The 13,938-nt window shown below is 36.6% G+C and overlaps 1 protein-coding gene across 2 annotated transcripts in view; it reads right to left on the minus strand.

The window, feature by feature from the left end:
- Positions 1–13,938, minus strand: part of adka (adenosine kinase a) — a 191,696-nt gene that overhangs the window by 176,499 nt on the left and 1,259 nt on the right. Inside the window, exons 1-3 of one of the 2 annotated variants that reach the window (XM_073873266.1) lie at positions 13,598–13,678; positions 12,445–12,519; positions 10,666–10,719 (exon numbers count right to left, since the gene is read on the minus strand). In XM_073873266.1, the coding sequence (XP_073729367.1) occupies positions 10,666–10,719; positions 12,445–12,519; positions 13,598–13,611 (143 nt within the window). In that variant the 5' untranslated portion in view covers positions 13,612–13,678. Of the gene's footprint in view, positions 1–10,665; positions 10,720–12,444; positions 12,520–13,597; positions 13,679–13,938 lie in introns of those variants that run through there. The other variant, XM_073873265.1, reaches the window with a different exon arrangement.

Genomic DNA, 13,938 nt, shown 5'->3' on the forward strand with positions numbered 1-13,938 from the left:
CCCAGATAACAACCCCTCAAAACTAATAACACACGGTAACCCAGATGCTGTAAGTCATTTTGACAGGTACAGTTTAATATTACACAAAAATTAAACATAAATATGTCTTTTAATAACATTTATGATCTTATATTTACAAATGATTAAACCAAATCGTGTGAGTGAGACATTTGAACGTCTTATCTTAAAATCGAAAGTAAGTAGGTTTTCCTCGCGGAAGGTCTGCATTAGTTAAAAATTAGCAAATAAAATATTTAACAACCGGCTGCCTAATATACATTATCCCTTACTTGATGTTTTTAAAGGGGACATTTCACAAGACTTTTTTAAGATGTGAAATAAATATTTTGTGTCCCCAGAGTACATATGTGAAGTTCTAGCTAAAAATATTATATAGATAATTTATTATAGCATGTTAAAATTGCCACTTTGTAGGTGTGAGCAAAAAAGCATTTTGGGTGTATCCTTTTCAACGCAAGCCAGTTGATATCTGCTGCACTAAATGGCAGTGACGTGGTTGGATAGTGCAGATTAAGGGCCAGTATTATCCCCTTCTGACATCACAAGGGGAACCAGATTTCAATGACCTATTTTTTTCACATGCTTGCAGAGAATGGTTTATCAAAACTAAGTTACTGTGTTGATATTTTTCACTTTTTTTAGGTTGATAGAAGCACTGGGGACCCAATTATAACACTTAAACATGGAAAAAAAATCTGATTTTCATGATATGTCCCCTTAAATCCAACTCCTTTAAAGCTTGCATAACAAACACCATCCTCCAACAAATATAAAGACAATGTATGCTGGCCTTTCTATGGGTTTCCACCCCACATGTTATGGCCATAAACCAGTATTGTAACTGCTAAATTGATAAAGCTAAAACAATCACATAAAATCCTAACTACTCAACAACTAGTTTTATCATAACTGACCCAAATCCATCTCTACGTTAACTCTGCCTCCTCATCTTAAAGGTCAAGATAAGGTCACCAGGTTGACCTCTGGAACACAATCCCGAGGCTTTATACACACTTCCAGGAGTCAGCCAGGACTGAAAGATCACCGATGCATGTTTGCCAATGGAAAGGCTGAGCGAGGAATGCTCACACAGGGATAATCTAACAGGAACATACAGTGGAAGTTTGTGGCTCATTAAGGTGAACAGTATTTTTTTCTCTCAAGCCGAAGTGTCAGGAAAGCAACGTCGGTGATTAATTGTACACGTCTCCTCCAACTCTAAGAGCTAAGCATCTCTGCCAATCTTTTTTCTCTTTTAATGTTGACAAAGCTTTTTGCCTCAAAACACTGCTGAGTAAAAGCTCATACTGCAAGCGTGCACAATTTGCAAAGGGTTTGTCCTCTCAAATATACTATTTTTCCAATTCTCCACACACCTGCAGTTTAGCTTTCCATGTGCGACACCTCTTTTCCAGCCCCCCCTCTCAAATAAAGAACAGCACACTCATCAAAATGAGCTCCATCTGAGACAGAGGAAACAGTCAGACTCAGCTGTCTCTGGGAGGGGGTGTTGTGGGGCAGACTGCACAGCATTAGGACAACGTACGAAACAAAAGGACACGGATCAGAGCCTATAGATTCAACAAAGGTCTCAATACTTACTAGCTAATTATGCTGAGTGAAAGCTGTGTACTTAAAACTCAAATGAAGTCATTTCTTTATACAGGACAAATATGAAAAATAAACAACTTCAGTCAAAAAGTATTTTTGGATTTTAGTCTGGGAAGAAGCTAAATTGTTCATACCCTCCCTGTTAGACAAAGCTAATCTGAAATCTAAGATTTCCTGTTGAGCATGAGCAAAAGCCACCCTGCGGCATTATGTTGTTTAAAGCCAATAAAATACCCTGAGCGTATGATGCCATCTACTGGAAGGCAGAAGTATTGCACGGGCTTCATTTAACTGAACATATGACATTCCAAGCATGCGACTTTGTTAATAGACCAGCGGCAGCTGTTCACCCCTTTAATGCATTGGCACATGAAACACCTCCTAAAACAGCAATGACTTTAATTAACTTTTTTTAAATGATCAGTTTCTCATTACAGTGACACCAACTAAGAAAAGAAAAAATGTCTATCACAAACGTTTAATACATAAAAACCTTCTATAATGCTTTCTGAATAAAACCTGATATTATGCATCAACAGAAAAATGCAAGCAAGCACATATCTTTATTTGCAGATACCTCACAAAACATTTATTTAAAAAAATTGTCAGTGCATAGTAATTACAATAAATGGCTTTAATTCAACACTGTCGACATGCCTGTACTACAGAAACTAAGGCTTCCCCTGCTGAGTCTTGGCACCTTCTCTGGTTTGTTTGGGATTTCTTCTTAGCCATATAGCCTCTGGCTTGCTCACTGAGAGTCATAGGTGGCACCATTGGCACTGTTTATTGTAAAGCTGCTTTGAGCAATCTGTATTGTGAAAAGTGCTAAACAAAAACAAAACTTAATTGAATCTAAGAGCCTTCACAGAGGGACTAATAAATGCCAAAAATATATCCAGAAATTATAGAGGATCGGATTGTGATTTAAGCATCAAGCATGGTTTTGTCTGAACTATCTAGCACCTAGCCTACATAAAATAAAAAGGTTTATTGTTAAGGATACATGCAGTGTATATTCACATTTTATTATTGTAAAATAATATGTCTTTTATAGGACCCCTGTATAGTGTGCTATAGTTTGATATATGACATTCCTTGTAATCAGTGCATACGGGCCGGCAGTGGCTCAATGGTTCATGTAAGTTGTCTACAAAAACCAGAAGGTTGGTGGTTCAATCCCCGGCTCCACCTGACCATGTGTCGAGGTGTCCTTGAGGAAAACAACTAACCCTGGCTGCGCCCAACAAGCTGGATGGTGCCTTGCATGGCTGACACCGCCATCGGTGTATGAATGATTAGCTATGTTTACATGCACAAAATTTTGTCAATCCAATTAAACTTAATACAATTGAAGATTATGACGATAGTTTACATGCACCTTAAAAGATTGCAATCTGATTAAAATGCTCGTTTATATGTACATTCTATAGAATCTGAACCGAACGTCTGCGCAAGCGCACAGCCAGGGTTGCACGATTCATGTATCAGAACCATCCTTAGTGGACATTCAAAACTAGCCCAAAAGCATCCCAATGACTATTCATAGCCCAAATACCAATAACTAATGAATGAAATCCTTTCATCTTTAACCCACAGAAAAAAAAAACAACTGGTGGAAAAAGTTTAAACAGTAGCTCAAATCTAAACTCAAAAAAAGCAGAGGACTAGGCAACGCATCGCTGCGGACAGCATCTCTCGTCGAGTTCAGGCTTTATCTCTGGATTAAAGTCAAAACGGAGTTGGAGAAAGTTGTTCTTAAGAAGAAGTTTTCAGATAGAGCTAATGAAAACACATGTTTCAAAAGTCACAATGCTATTTTATTGCTTTAAGTAGCCTAATGTTTTAAAAGTACATAAACGCGGCAGAATGTACATCGCGTGACCCCAGTAACCTTACCTTAATAATGCGTGATGCCACTGCCTTGCTATTGCGTGTTTCTGTGACGAGAATCAAGTGATATAAGAGTTGAACTTGAGCACAAATGTATTTTTGCATCCGACTGAGAAAATACTACGATTCACGCATTTACATGCATACTTTTCTTATGCGGATCGGATCACAGTTCAGAGTACACCACCCCCTTCAATACAATACAAATTTGCATCTGACCATCCTCAATCGTATTGATTAAGGTGTTTACATGAAGGCTTTTCAATACGATTGAGCCATCAATACGATTACAAACAAATTATTTGGTTGCATGTAAACGTACCTAGTGAGTGAATGGGTAGATGTAAGGCAACTTGTAAATTGTAATGACACTTGAATAAATTCATTATGGGCATGGTTTAAAATATAATGGGGTTCCAGTACTCACAAAATAATATTGCGAACTAGTGGGACAGAGGGCCTGAGATCAGGTTGAACGTGCTTTAAATAAAAGACCAAATCATATATAGAAGGTTTATCAAGTGGCGTGATTAATGAAAAGCATGTGTGGCCTCTCCACCTGTTGCTGACTGGCTGTATGCCTTTCTATTAGGTCAAAATCTCTGGTAAGGACAATGAAAGTGTTCTCTAAAGAGCGAAGGCTGCCTTTACAAACCTAGACATTTACACAATATACAAAATATATTTAGAATTGAATGCATTGTAGCACTTATAAAATGTAAAGCACATTCAGCATACTATGAATTAGGGGTGTGTTATATCATACAATCCATGATAACACCGATATAATTTTTTATATGATAAAAAATGTCATTTCACAATATAAATTATATAGGGACGTGATGATGTGCCGCATTTACGTTCCCTAACACGCACAGCAAAAACACCTGAGAGCAAGAGCAGCATGTCAGCAACACTGTCGAGTACAACCATGCTGTGAAGGTACGCGAGGAGGAGATACTAGCAGCTTGTGATGTGCAGCCCAAAAGTAAAAAAAAAATCTCGACCGAGCATCACTGTGCAAATTACTTTAGTTACTGTTAAACTGAAGTGTTACATAGGGAAAACACTACCAACTTGTAACACTGACTGAATTTAACTCCAAAAAGTTAACGCTTTCGGCCCGTGTGAATGTACCGTTACTCCTTGGTCCTAAGGTACACCCGATTTCTCACAACATAGGGAGACCATAGACACAGACAAATGACTTGCTGATTTGTTCTGTGTTAATATGAAAATCTATATGAACTAGATGAACATTTATCTTATAATCCCAAATCTGCCATGATTAATGTTAAAGGCGGGGTGCATGATCTCTGAAAGCCAATGTTGACATTTGAAATCACCTAAACAAACACGCCCTTATCCCAATAGAATCTGGACCTTCTTTTGATAGACCCGCCCCACACATACGCAACCCAGGCAACGATGTTGGTTAGTAGACACGCCCCTTACTGCTGATTGGCTACAAGTGTGTTTTGGTACTACTCCCTTTTCCAAAGTTTTTTTTAAATAATGCACCCTGCCTTTAAACATTATTTATTTGATGTTTATGCGACCAAAGTGCACTTACATGTAAAATCATTTTTAGTGGTTAGCTACTGACTTGAGTTACTGAGATCTGTTGAGAGTGAAACCAGTAGAAAATCTGTGGTAGTGCCATAGAGATGTAAAATGTTCATACCATTTCATCATCTCTAGTTTTTACTTTGTTTACATTTGACTCATGCTGTGTGATCTTGTCACTACTATTGCACAAATGCTGCTTCTACCACTTTATGACAATGGATTTACACTTCGAATTGGGTAGTCGGTCATCAATGACAGCTCATTGGATGGAAAATGTCCCTTCTTTTCCATAATTTTTTTTATACCGTCATAAATAATGTTACCGCAAAATATAAAAAAATTAAATGATATAATTTTGAGCCTGTATTGCCCACCCCTACTATGCATAGTGCATACTGTAAATGACACATTTTTGTCAAGCAACAGGCCTTGTTTAACTTGGACCACATTCAGGCAACTGAATTCTTTGCAGTGGGATGTGGTCCCTGATTTCTATCTGTGATAAGCAGCATTCATTTCTTCTCATATGGAGCCAATGTGGGAAAGCCCACCTAATATGAGAAAAGCTTTAATTCCTATAACCTAGAAAAAGCATCCAATGACAACAAAAAAGCTAATTCTGCGCTCAGCTGGAGTTCGCACATCAGCCAGCAGCTGATTTGTTGAGAAAATGTTTCATGAGCAAATAAAACATTTAGCTGTGGTTTACAGAGTTCACTTACAAAGTGAATGCGTGTTAATTTTACACAGACATCCCTGAAATAAGTCAGAAAGAAATACCTAATCATTTACAGTCAATAAGCCACAATTTTTAAAATTGAAGAAAAACCCTCTTTGTGTTCATGTTTTATACGAGTGCTGAAGTGACACACAGTTTGAGTCTGATCAGACAGAGAGAGAGGAAGAGTCCGGCACAGCTGAATAAACCAATAGTGCAAAAGGTCTTTGTTTGATCCATGCGTTTGGGCTTTATGTTTACTTCAAGCACACTCTAATCTATAAAGCAAAACCAAGACAATTCTGCAAATCCTTATTATTTTTTGTTGAGAAAAATAAGCAAAATAATTAATAGTAATGATACCATACTAGTTTATAAGCCATGTACTGTATGTAACACTGATGTCATGGATACGTATTATAGTAATACTAGTGTTACGGGTGTACCTAACACAGGATGACAACTTCGTTGAAATATTGTTTCAAGGGCTATAGCCACAAAGATAATCCTGTAAATCTGCTGTTCATATCAAGAAATCTGTTCAAGTCAAGGAATCTTAAAAATCCCATTTTACTTGTCTTTAAAAACCCAACACTAGTATTGAATGGGCATATGGGAGGTTACATGAACTCATGTCTGTCATTGGCTGAAACATGTTAACAATGTTTTGCAACAGCATAAGTCTAGTCTTACAACTCTTATAACAGCATCAGTGGCTGGAGTAACTGGACAATGAAGAAATTTAAAACTGGCTGTGCAGGGCTCGCAAAATTAAAAAAATCCCTGGTAGCCCTTCGAGCAGGCACTCATCTGGTGTTGGTAGCCTGAAATGTATGCAAGCAGCCCAAATAAAAAATACATTATTTTTAATGTAGAATATTGAGACAAAACCACTATTAAAATCTAAAACAAATAATAATCATTTAAAAGAATCAAATTACAATAATCAATTACAATTTGGTTCAAACTAAACTAAAAATTTCTATTAAGTTCAGATTCTGAATCTGAAATCTCAACTAATTTCAGATAAGAATATGCTACTTGATGTTGAGGGCATAGCACAGGGTTCCTCAATTGGTTTTCACCACAAGTCAAATTTTGCCAAAAAATACTAAACCAAGGGTCAATGACCACAGTGTTTGCTCTGCTATTCTTCTTGTTGTTTTTAATGCTGGAAAATCTGGATTTCCATGCAAGCCAACTGTTCCCCTTCTCTTTCTTCTCCACAATGGATCTACTCACAATGGGTCAACAAAACTCACAGTTTGGATTATATAATTTTTTAGATCAGAAAAATAAGGGCTACTGTCGCTTTAAGAGCAAGTCCTGCACAGAGCCACATGGCCTAATGTCACAAATCCTATTTTTAATGGATTTGTTTTACTAGAATACATGCTGAGATTGTTTTGGGTATATCTGTCCAGTAAAGACGAGAGAAAGAGAGAGAGAAAGAGAGGGGGAATGTGTGCGGGTTGTCGCAAATGGAACTCTCTCTTTTTGCGAGTTTCTGAATGCTTTTGTACGTAGCTTGAGAGTTTCTGTTATACAATCTATATCACATTTAAGCTTTCTGCGGGATACTTTACTTCCAACATTAGGATAGTAATGACCGACAAGACAACGTTGGAGGAATTGGTGCACAATAGATCTAAAGCATTAATGACAAATTAAAGGATTAGTCCATTTTCTTTAAAAAAAAATCCAGATAGTTTACTCACCACCATGTCATCCAAAATGTTGATGTCTTTCTGTTACGTGTTGGTGTCCATTAAAGTCCATTAAAAAGAGAAAAATCCTGGAATGTTTTTCTCAAAAAACATAATTTCTTCTCGACTGAACAAAGAAAGAAATCAACATTTTGGATGACATGGTGGCAATTATCTGGATTTTCTTTTAAAAAATTGACTAATCCTTTAAAACTGCGGGCACTAGGGGCTGTGTATCGCCAGCAATCTCACGATATGATACATATCCCAATACACCTTCGCTATACGATGCGTATCACGATACAGGAACATTTTGAATTACATTTTTGTTTAGAATTTAGTAACATTACCATCTGTTTATTGTACATTGAAGAAGCAGTATTGTTAAAGTTGCGTTTTTCCATTCATTTATTAGCTTTTTTGGGGAAAGCATAACATCCATCTCTGTCAGACCTCCAGTACTTTACTCAAAGCAGTTTAACAAGTGCTTCTCTCATTATATAATTTTTCTACATCTATAAATATGTGTGTAAACAACATGCACTCAGACTTAATGCTTCTCTATAGAAATTGGATTATTAATGTGGCAGGTATAGTTTGAAGTATTTTATCTCTCTTCAACAAGATGCACACTTGTCACCTGCAGCTCTGCCAGCTTTCTTCACCAAATGTGTTAGTGTATAATAAGAGAGTGGCTAAAACCCAGTATCGTGCGCATCATTCATCTTATATGCAAGCAATAGATTTATTATGGATTGCTAAAGACACGACGTGCAGTCTTTTGTGTGCAACACTACTTAAACTGCTTCAACGGGGGAGTCATGAAGTTAAAATATCTGCGTATAAAGAGAGAGAGAGCACGCCTTAGGAAAGGTGTGCATGCGAGATGGAGACAAAAGTGGGAAAGTGGCCCAAACTTAACTTCCGGTAGACTTACGGGGGAAAAAATTCGATAACAAGCTAAATAAATAACCAATAAATTACTTTAGTTAAAATCATAGCTAAAGCGTATCAACTAATTCACTGAGCTAACGTTACTGTGTAAAATGTATACAATGTTAGCTACAGATCCTTGAATTCTTGCCTGGCTGCCAAACCTCTCTTCACACAGCGATGATTTTCTCTTAGAAAACCAAAACCAAGCTATTTATTTGTGCCAGAGGCCAGTTTAGCCACTAGCCAAACTGATAAACAAACACAGACAGGAAATTAACTTTGGGCAAGGCACATAACCGCAACAACGCGTATGCCCATCTACAGTACAGTATATCATAATAGCATGTATTTAAAGGAATAGTCTACTCATTTTCAATATTAAAATATGTTATTACCTTAACTAAGAATTGTTGATACATCCCTCTATCATCTGTGTGCGTGCACGTAAGCGCTGGAGCTAAGACGAGGAGTTATACGATCAAGTTTGGTGGTACAAAATAAAACGTAGCACTTTTCTAAGCGGATTTAAAAGAGGAACTATATTTTATGGCGTAATAGCACTTTTGGGAGTACTTCGACTCGCCTGAAAAGTCCGCTCCCCTTCTCACTCTCATAATGGGAGAGGGAGGGTGTTACTGCGCCGAGTCGAAGTACTCCCAAAAGTGCTATTACGCCATAAAATATAGTTCCTCTTTTAAATCCGCTTAGAAAAGCGCTACGTTTTATTTTGTACCACCAAACTTGCTCATACAACCACTCGTCCCAAATAGGAAAAACGCTGATGTGCTTGGCCACCTCCAACTTTATCTCTAAATGGTACCATTGAATGAATGGGGCTAAGCTAAATGCTATCGAAACATCGCAGCGCGCTCCAGCGCTTACGTGCACTCACACAGATGATAGAGGGATGTATCAACAATTCTTAGTTAAGGTAATAACATATTTGAATATTGAAAATGAGTAGACTATTCCTTTAACTGCATGAAACAATACTTTACTGTTCAACTTCCTTTCTGCTGGCTCATAAGCCCTTTACCAACAGCAGGGCTGGAGTTGAGTAAAGCACCCTAAGCCTGCTCTAAACCCTCAGGCTTAACTGCAGAATCAAGTGCAGATCTAAGCTGGTAAGGGTAAAAGAGAAGATTGTGCTTTTATGATGCAACTGTGGTATAATCAAAATGTGACTACATGCCTTAATCAAAGAGGTGTGTTGCCCTAAAGCTACTGAGAGACACACTATGTGTTTCTCTGTCTCTAAAGGGCTAAGCATCATGGGATACATTGCTGAAAGCAAAGAACATGAATTATGATATGTACAGATAGCTGATGTCATTTTTCTTGATCTAATCATGTGTGAAAGTGGATACTTGATGTAGAGATGTTAAGAACCTGCAAGCGTTCGAAAGGTTCCTTTAATTCGCTGCATTAAAGTTTATCAAAGCAATAACACTGAAACACACAGTAACACCAATATGCAAACTTGCAAAACTTGAAACTAAGGCGAGGTAGTCATGAATCACACAGGCATTTTTCATCTCATGTTTACTACATGAAAGTATGGATGGGCTTCTTATGAAATCTGGATTGGACATGATATTGAATAAAGATAGGTAAAAAAGGATGAAAAGTTCAGATGCAAGACCATCTAAAATGCATTTGGCATGTAAAGTCGCATATTTTATTACGCTCTTATGTTCAATAATTTTACTTTAATGGAAATGAAAAGGTTATGTTTTTTTTTTTTTTTTATATATATATTTTCACAAATGTCACTTCATGACAGTCATTTCATTGGTATTAAACAAATGTTACTGTATTTTCCTGCAAAACCCACTAAGTGCATACAAGCTTTTTTTAGCCCAAAACCTTATTTAGACAAGACATAGTAAACTGTTGTAAAATCACTACAGATGTAACTAAAAACATGGCAAATGATAAAAGCAAGAATTGAAAAGGTAATAAAAAGTAAAGCACACAATAGGGGGCAGTGCCACATTCGGGTTGGATTCAGCTCAAAGTCCTCACAAGGGACCCATGTTTGAATGTGATCTGAATGTTGTCCGTGCACGAATGCTAAAAATAAGAATCCATTTAGCAGATTCTGCTTACAAACCTGTATTTCTGAATGGTTTTCATCTCCGTATTTAGTTTAGCGGCTTTTGCATCTGAGCTCTTAAAATAATCAAATTGTTTATAAAACATACAACTTACATTGCCTTGTGCTTGTCCTCTGCTAAAATCTGATCATTTGACTTGAGTCCATACCTGTGGGACACACAAAGAAAATATCTCACAAATCTGTAAGAGAGCGTTTTAGCATTTCAAAAAACAAAAATATTGGTACTGAATATAGTCAAACTGGAAATGGTTTTCACTTATTTGTGACAAGTATAATCTGTAGAGAACAGAGCCATCCACCCAAGAGATAAGGACAAGTACATGCCTACATACATACGTACGTATTTTGGCACAAAAGCCTTTTTTGTTGAGTCATTAGCATAAATAAACGTAATTTAAAGTTATCCCATTTTTTCTTAAATTTCATTGTAATCTCGTAGACATTCAGTTGTGTGAAATTCTATTCAATCAGATGCATTTAAGAAAAACATACATGAGGCCTTATAGAGAACATCTGTAGCACAGCTGCAAAGTTGTCTGAATGCCTTCATTTACCCATTTAAAACAACTAAAACAGAAGCTAAACACTAAATTGACTTTTATAATGAATAATGATGATCAAGCATATGCATGACCAAATTATAGATAAGTGCCATGCAGTCTATTGCCCATCTCCGGTGACTTCTTAATGTAAACTGAATGTTGACTTCAAGCATAAATTATTAGCATATTATAAACAAACGGAATGTCACAAGCCATAACAGAAACGGTTATTTAGAAAAGAAAAAGGTCCTTTAAATCATTCATAGGCTGGATCTCAGTCAGACCTCTTGATTTAATTTCTAATCGATCAATCAAATTGCACAAGCACTTAAAACTATTGTCAAATACCTAGAAAGCTAGTTTTTATTTATATATTTGTATCTGGCAAGTTATTTGCTAGGTCAATATCTAATCAGTAAACAGTCAACCTACTGAACTCTCTTTATGCAATTTGGTAATCTATTCTTTGACTCTGCCCTGCAAACAGCAGGTTTAAGAGCTAGACTGATGTATACTTCAAGTAAATCAAATAGAAATCATTACAAAGTCTGCAACAGGTCGAACATTTCATTCTGTTTTAAGATTACACAACCTTGTTTTGTATGCATTTTAGTCTGGGACTATGATAAGCACTGTCGGGGAAACCACCCCTCTTGACATTTACAACTAGTTTGCTGCTTTGTGAATTCTGTTTTATTAAATTGTTTTTACATGTTTATATCTACATTTGCAAATATTTAAATTTGATATAAAGGATTGTAAATAAGTTACATATCATATCCGAATAAGCAAAATGCAATCTGACGTGCTAGGTGTACAAGGCTTTTTTAAAGTTTAACTCATGTACAAACCTACGCTCATGCATGTTAACTTGGAGTGGGTCACTTGTGTTTAAGGTTATGTAAGGGGGTGAATGGTCAGAGTGATATTGTTTTATGAGTACTGCTGAAATGGCAACACTGCAAGCAGGCCAACATGGCAAAAAAAGAGAGAGATTTTATTTAACACACAGAGTGCCTGCGGCACATGCCACCTCCTAAAGAAACAAGGGCACGTTTGCAATGTAGTGAGCAAACAAGTAGTATGACCTTAAAAACTGCTTGGCTTGCAACCTCACTTCAAATCTAACATTTAATCAGACACAACATATGGTATTTTATCAAAAGCAATCGGTCAGGGAGATGTTAAACAAGCTGGGTTTTATCCAAGATAAACAACAACACAACACATTTATAAAAAACAAAACACAAAAGATGAGGGAGTAGATTCAGTCTTAAAAACCTTTTATAAGCCATCATCAAATTGATTTTAGAGATGCATGTGACTTACTTGTCTAGAAAGTCTTTGTCCACCACAGCACAGATGTCAAGCAAGGGGTTTCCCATCCCAAAAAGGGCATTTTGACTGTATAAGAAGAGACAAAATTTCAGTTAAGATGTAGAAAATAAATGAGTAGTTTTGAGATTGTTAAAATAAAAGCGAGAAGTAATGTTATCCTACAATGTATCATCTGCACTTGTATGATGTACTTTTAAAAATAGAGGTGGCATTTTGACTACTAAGAATAATTATTATTTTTAGCATTTAAACCAAAAATTCAAAAAATGTGCATGACTCATTCAAGCATTTTGTCTTGAGGGACTCTCCCAGGCAAAAATATTGCATGGACAAATACGAAAATTTCAGACAAGCTCATATAGTGTGCTATATTAAAAAAAAGTTAGCATTGATTTTACATGGCAGGTACACATAATTTTAACAGATTGGAAATGTTTTATTTACAACACAGTTTTTAAGCTGAACATTTTAAAAAAAGCTTTCAGTCCTACAACTAGAAACCTCAGCATTTGGTCACGTGGGTGAGTGACCGACCGTCCATTTACCCTAGTTAAGAAATGTGTGGTAAACCCTAAAACTAAAAATCCACCGTTAACAAACACGATCAAAATGACCCATTTTGCAAATGAAAATAGCATGTCTATAAATGATATATTAGAATTTCTAAATTACTAAAATAAAATTATTTAAATACACATTTATAAACTAGGAAAAAATAGTCATGATCTTCCCATTAACACAGAAAGGCAACTAACATAATCCTTCACCAAATCTTCACCAAAATTCAATTGCTTAGGGTAAAATGCTGGCAGTTATGGGAAACCTGTGAACAAGCACAGATGTGTCAGTGTGGGAGTTTGTCAAGTTGGGAGTGTTTTAAAACATGTGTTTACATGTTATTTAACATACAAAGAAATCAGTGAATTAAGTTATTTCTGCAAACCTAAAATACAGTATTTTAGAAAATGATAATTTATCAGCACTGCGGTCAATAGGCTAACGTTTATAAAATGTTGTAATAAAAACAAACAAATTCTGCAATACATTTTAATTACTGAGGGAAAAGATTGATTGACAAGCAGAAAACAAAGCCCTAATATTCATCTAATGCCTAACAGCTGAAAAGTGGCGCTTGGATCCTTACCTGGCTGCGGGCATGAGGATGACTTGAGGTGATGCTCACTGAAGTTAACTGACTGCTGTTAGCAGCACGCGCAATATCTGCCTGAGCAGCGGCTCGACGCTGATTGGCTGAATAAGCCAATAAGGAGGGTGTTTATCGTCTCGTGCAGACATGTTTAGTAAATATGGGACGTCATTCAACTTCAGTAAGAATCGCCTACTAGAGTCAACAGGCGTATACAAATTCATGAGGCATTGCTCAGACAAATCGTATGACATCAGAGTACCGCGGGGCGATTTGAATTATTCGGAGTACTTCTCTCGACGAATTTTGACGTAATATTCAAACGAATATGGTGAGGG

The sequence above is a fragment of the Misgurnus anguillicaudatus genome, chromosome 11 (assembly GCF_027580225.2).
Source record: "Misgurnus anguillicaudatus chromosome 11, ASM2758022v2, whole genome shotgun sequence".
Classification (NCBI taxonomy): domain Eukaryota; kingdom Metazoa; phylum Chordata; class Actinopteri; order Cypriniformes; family Cobitidae; genus Misgurnus; species Misgurnus anguillicaudatus.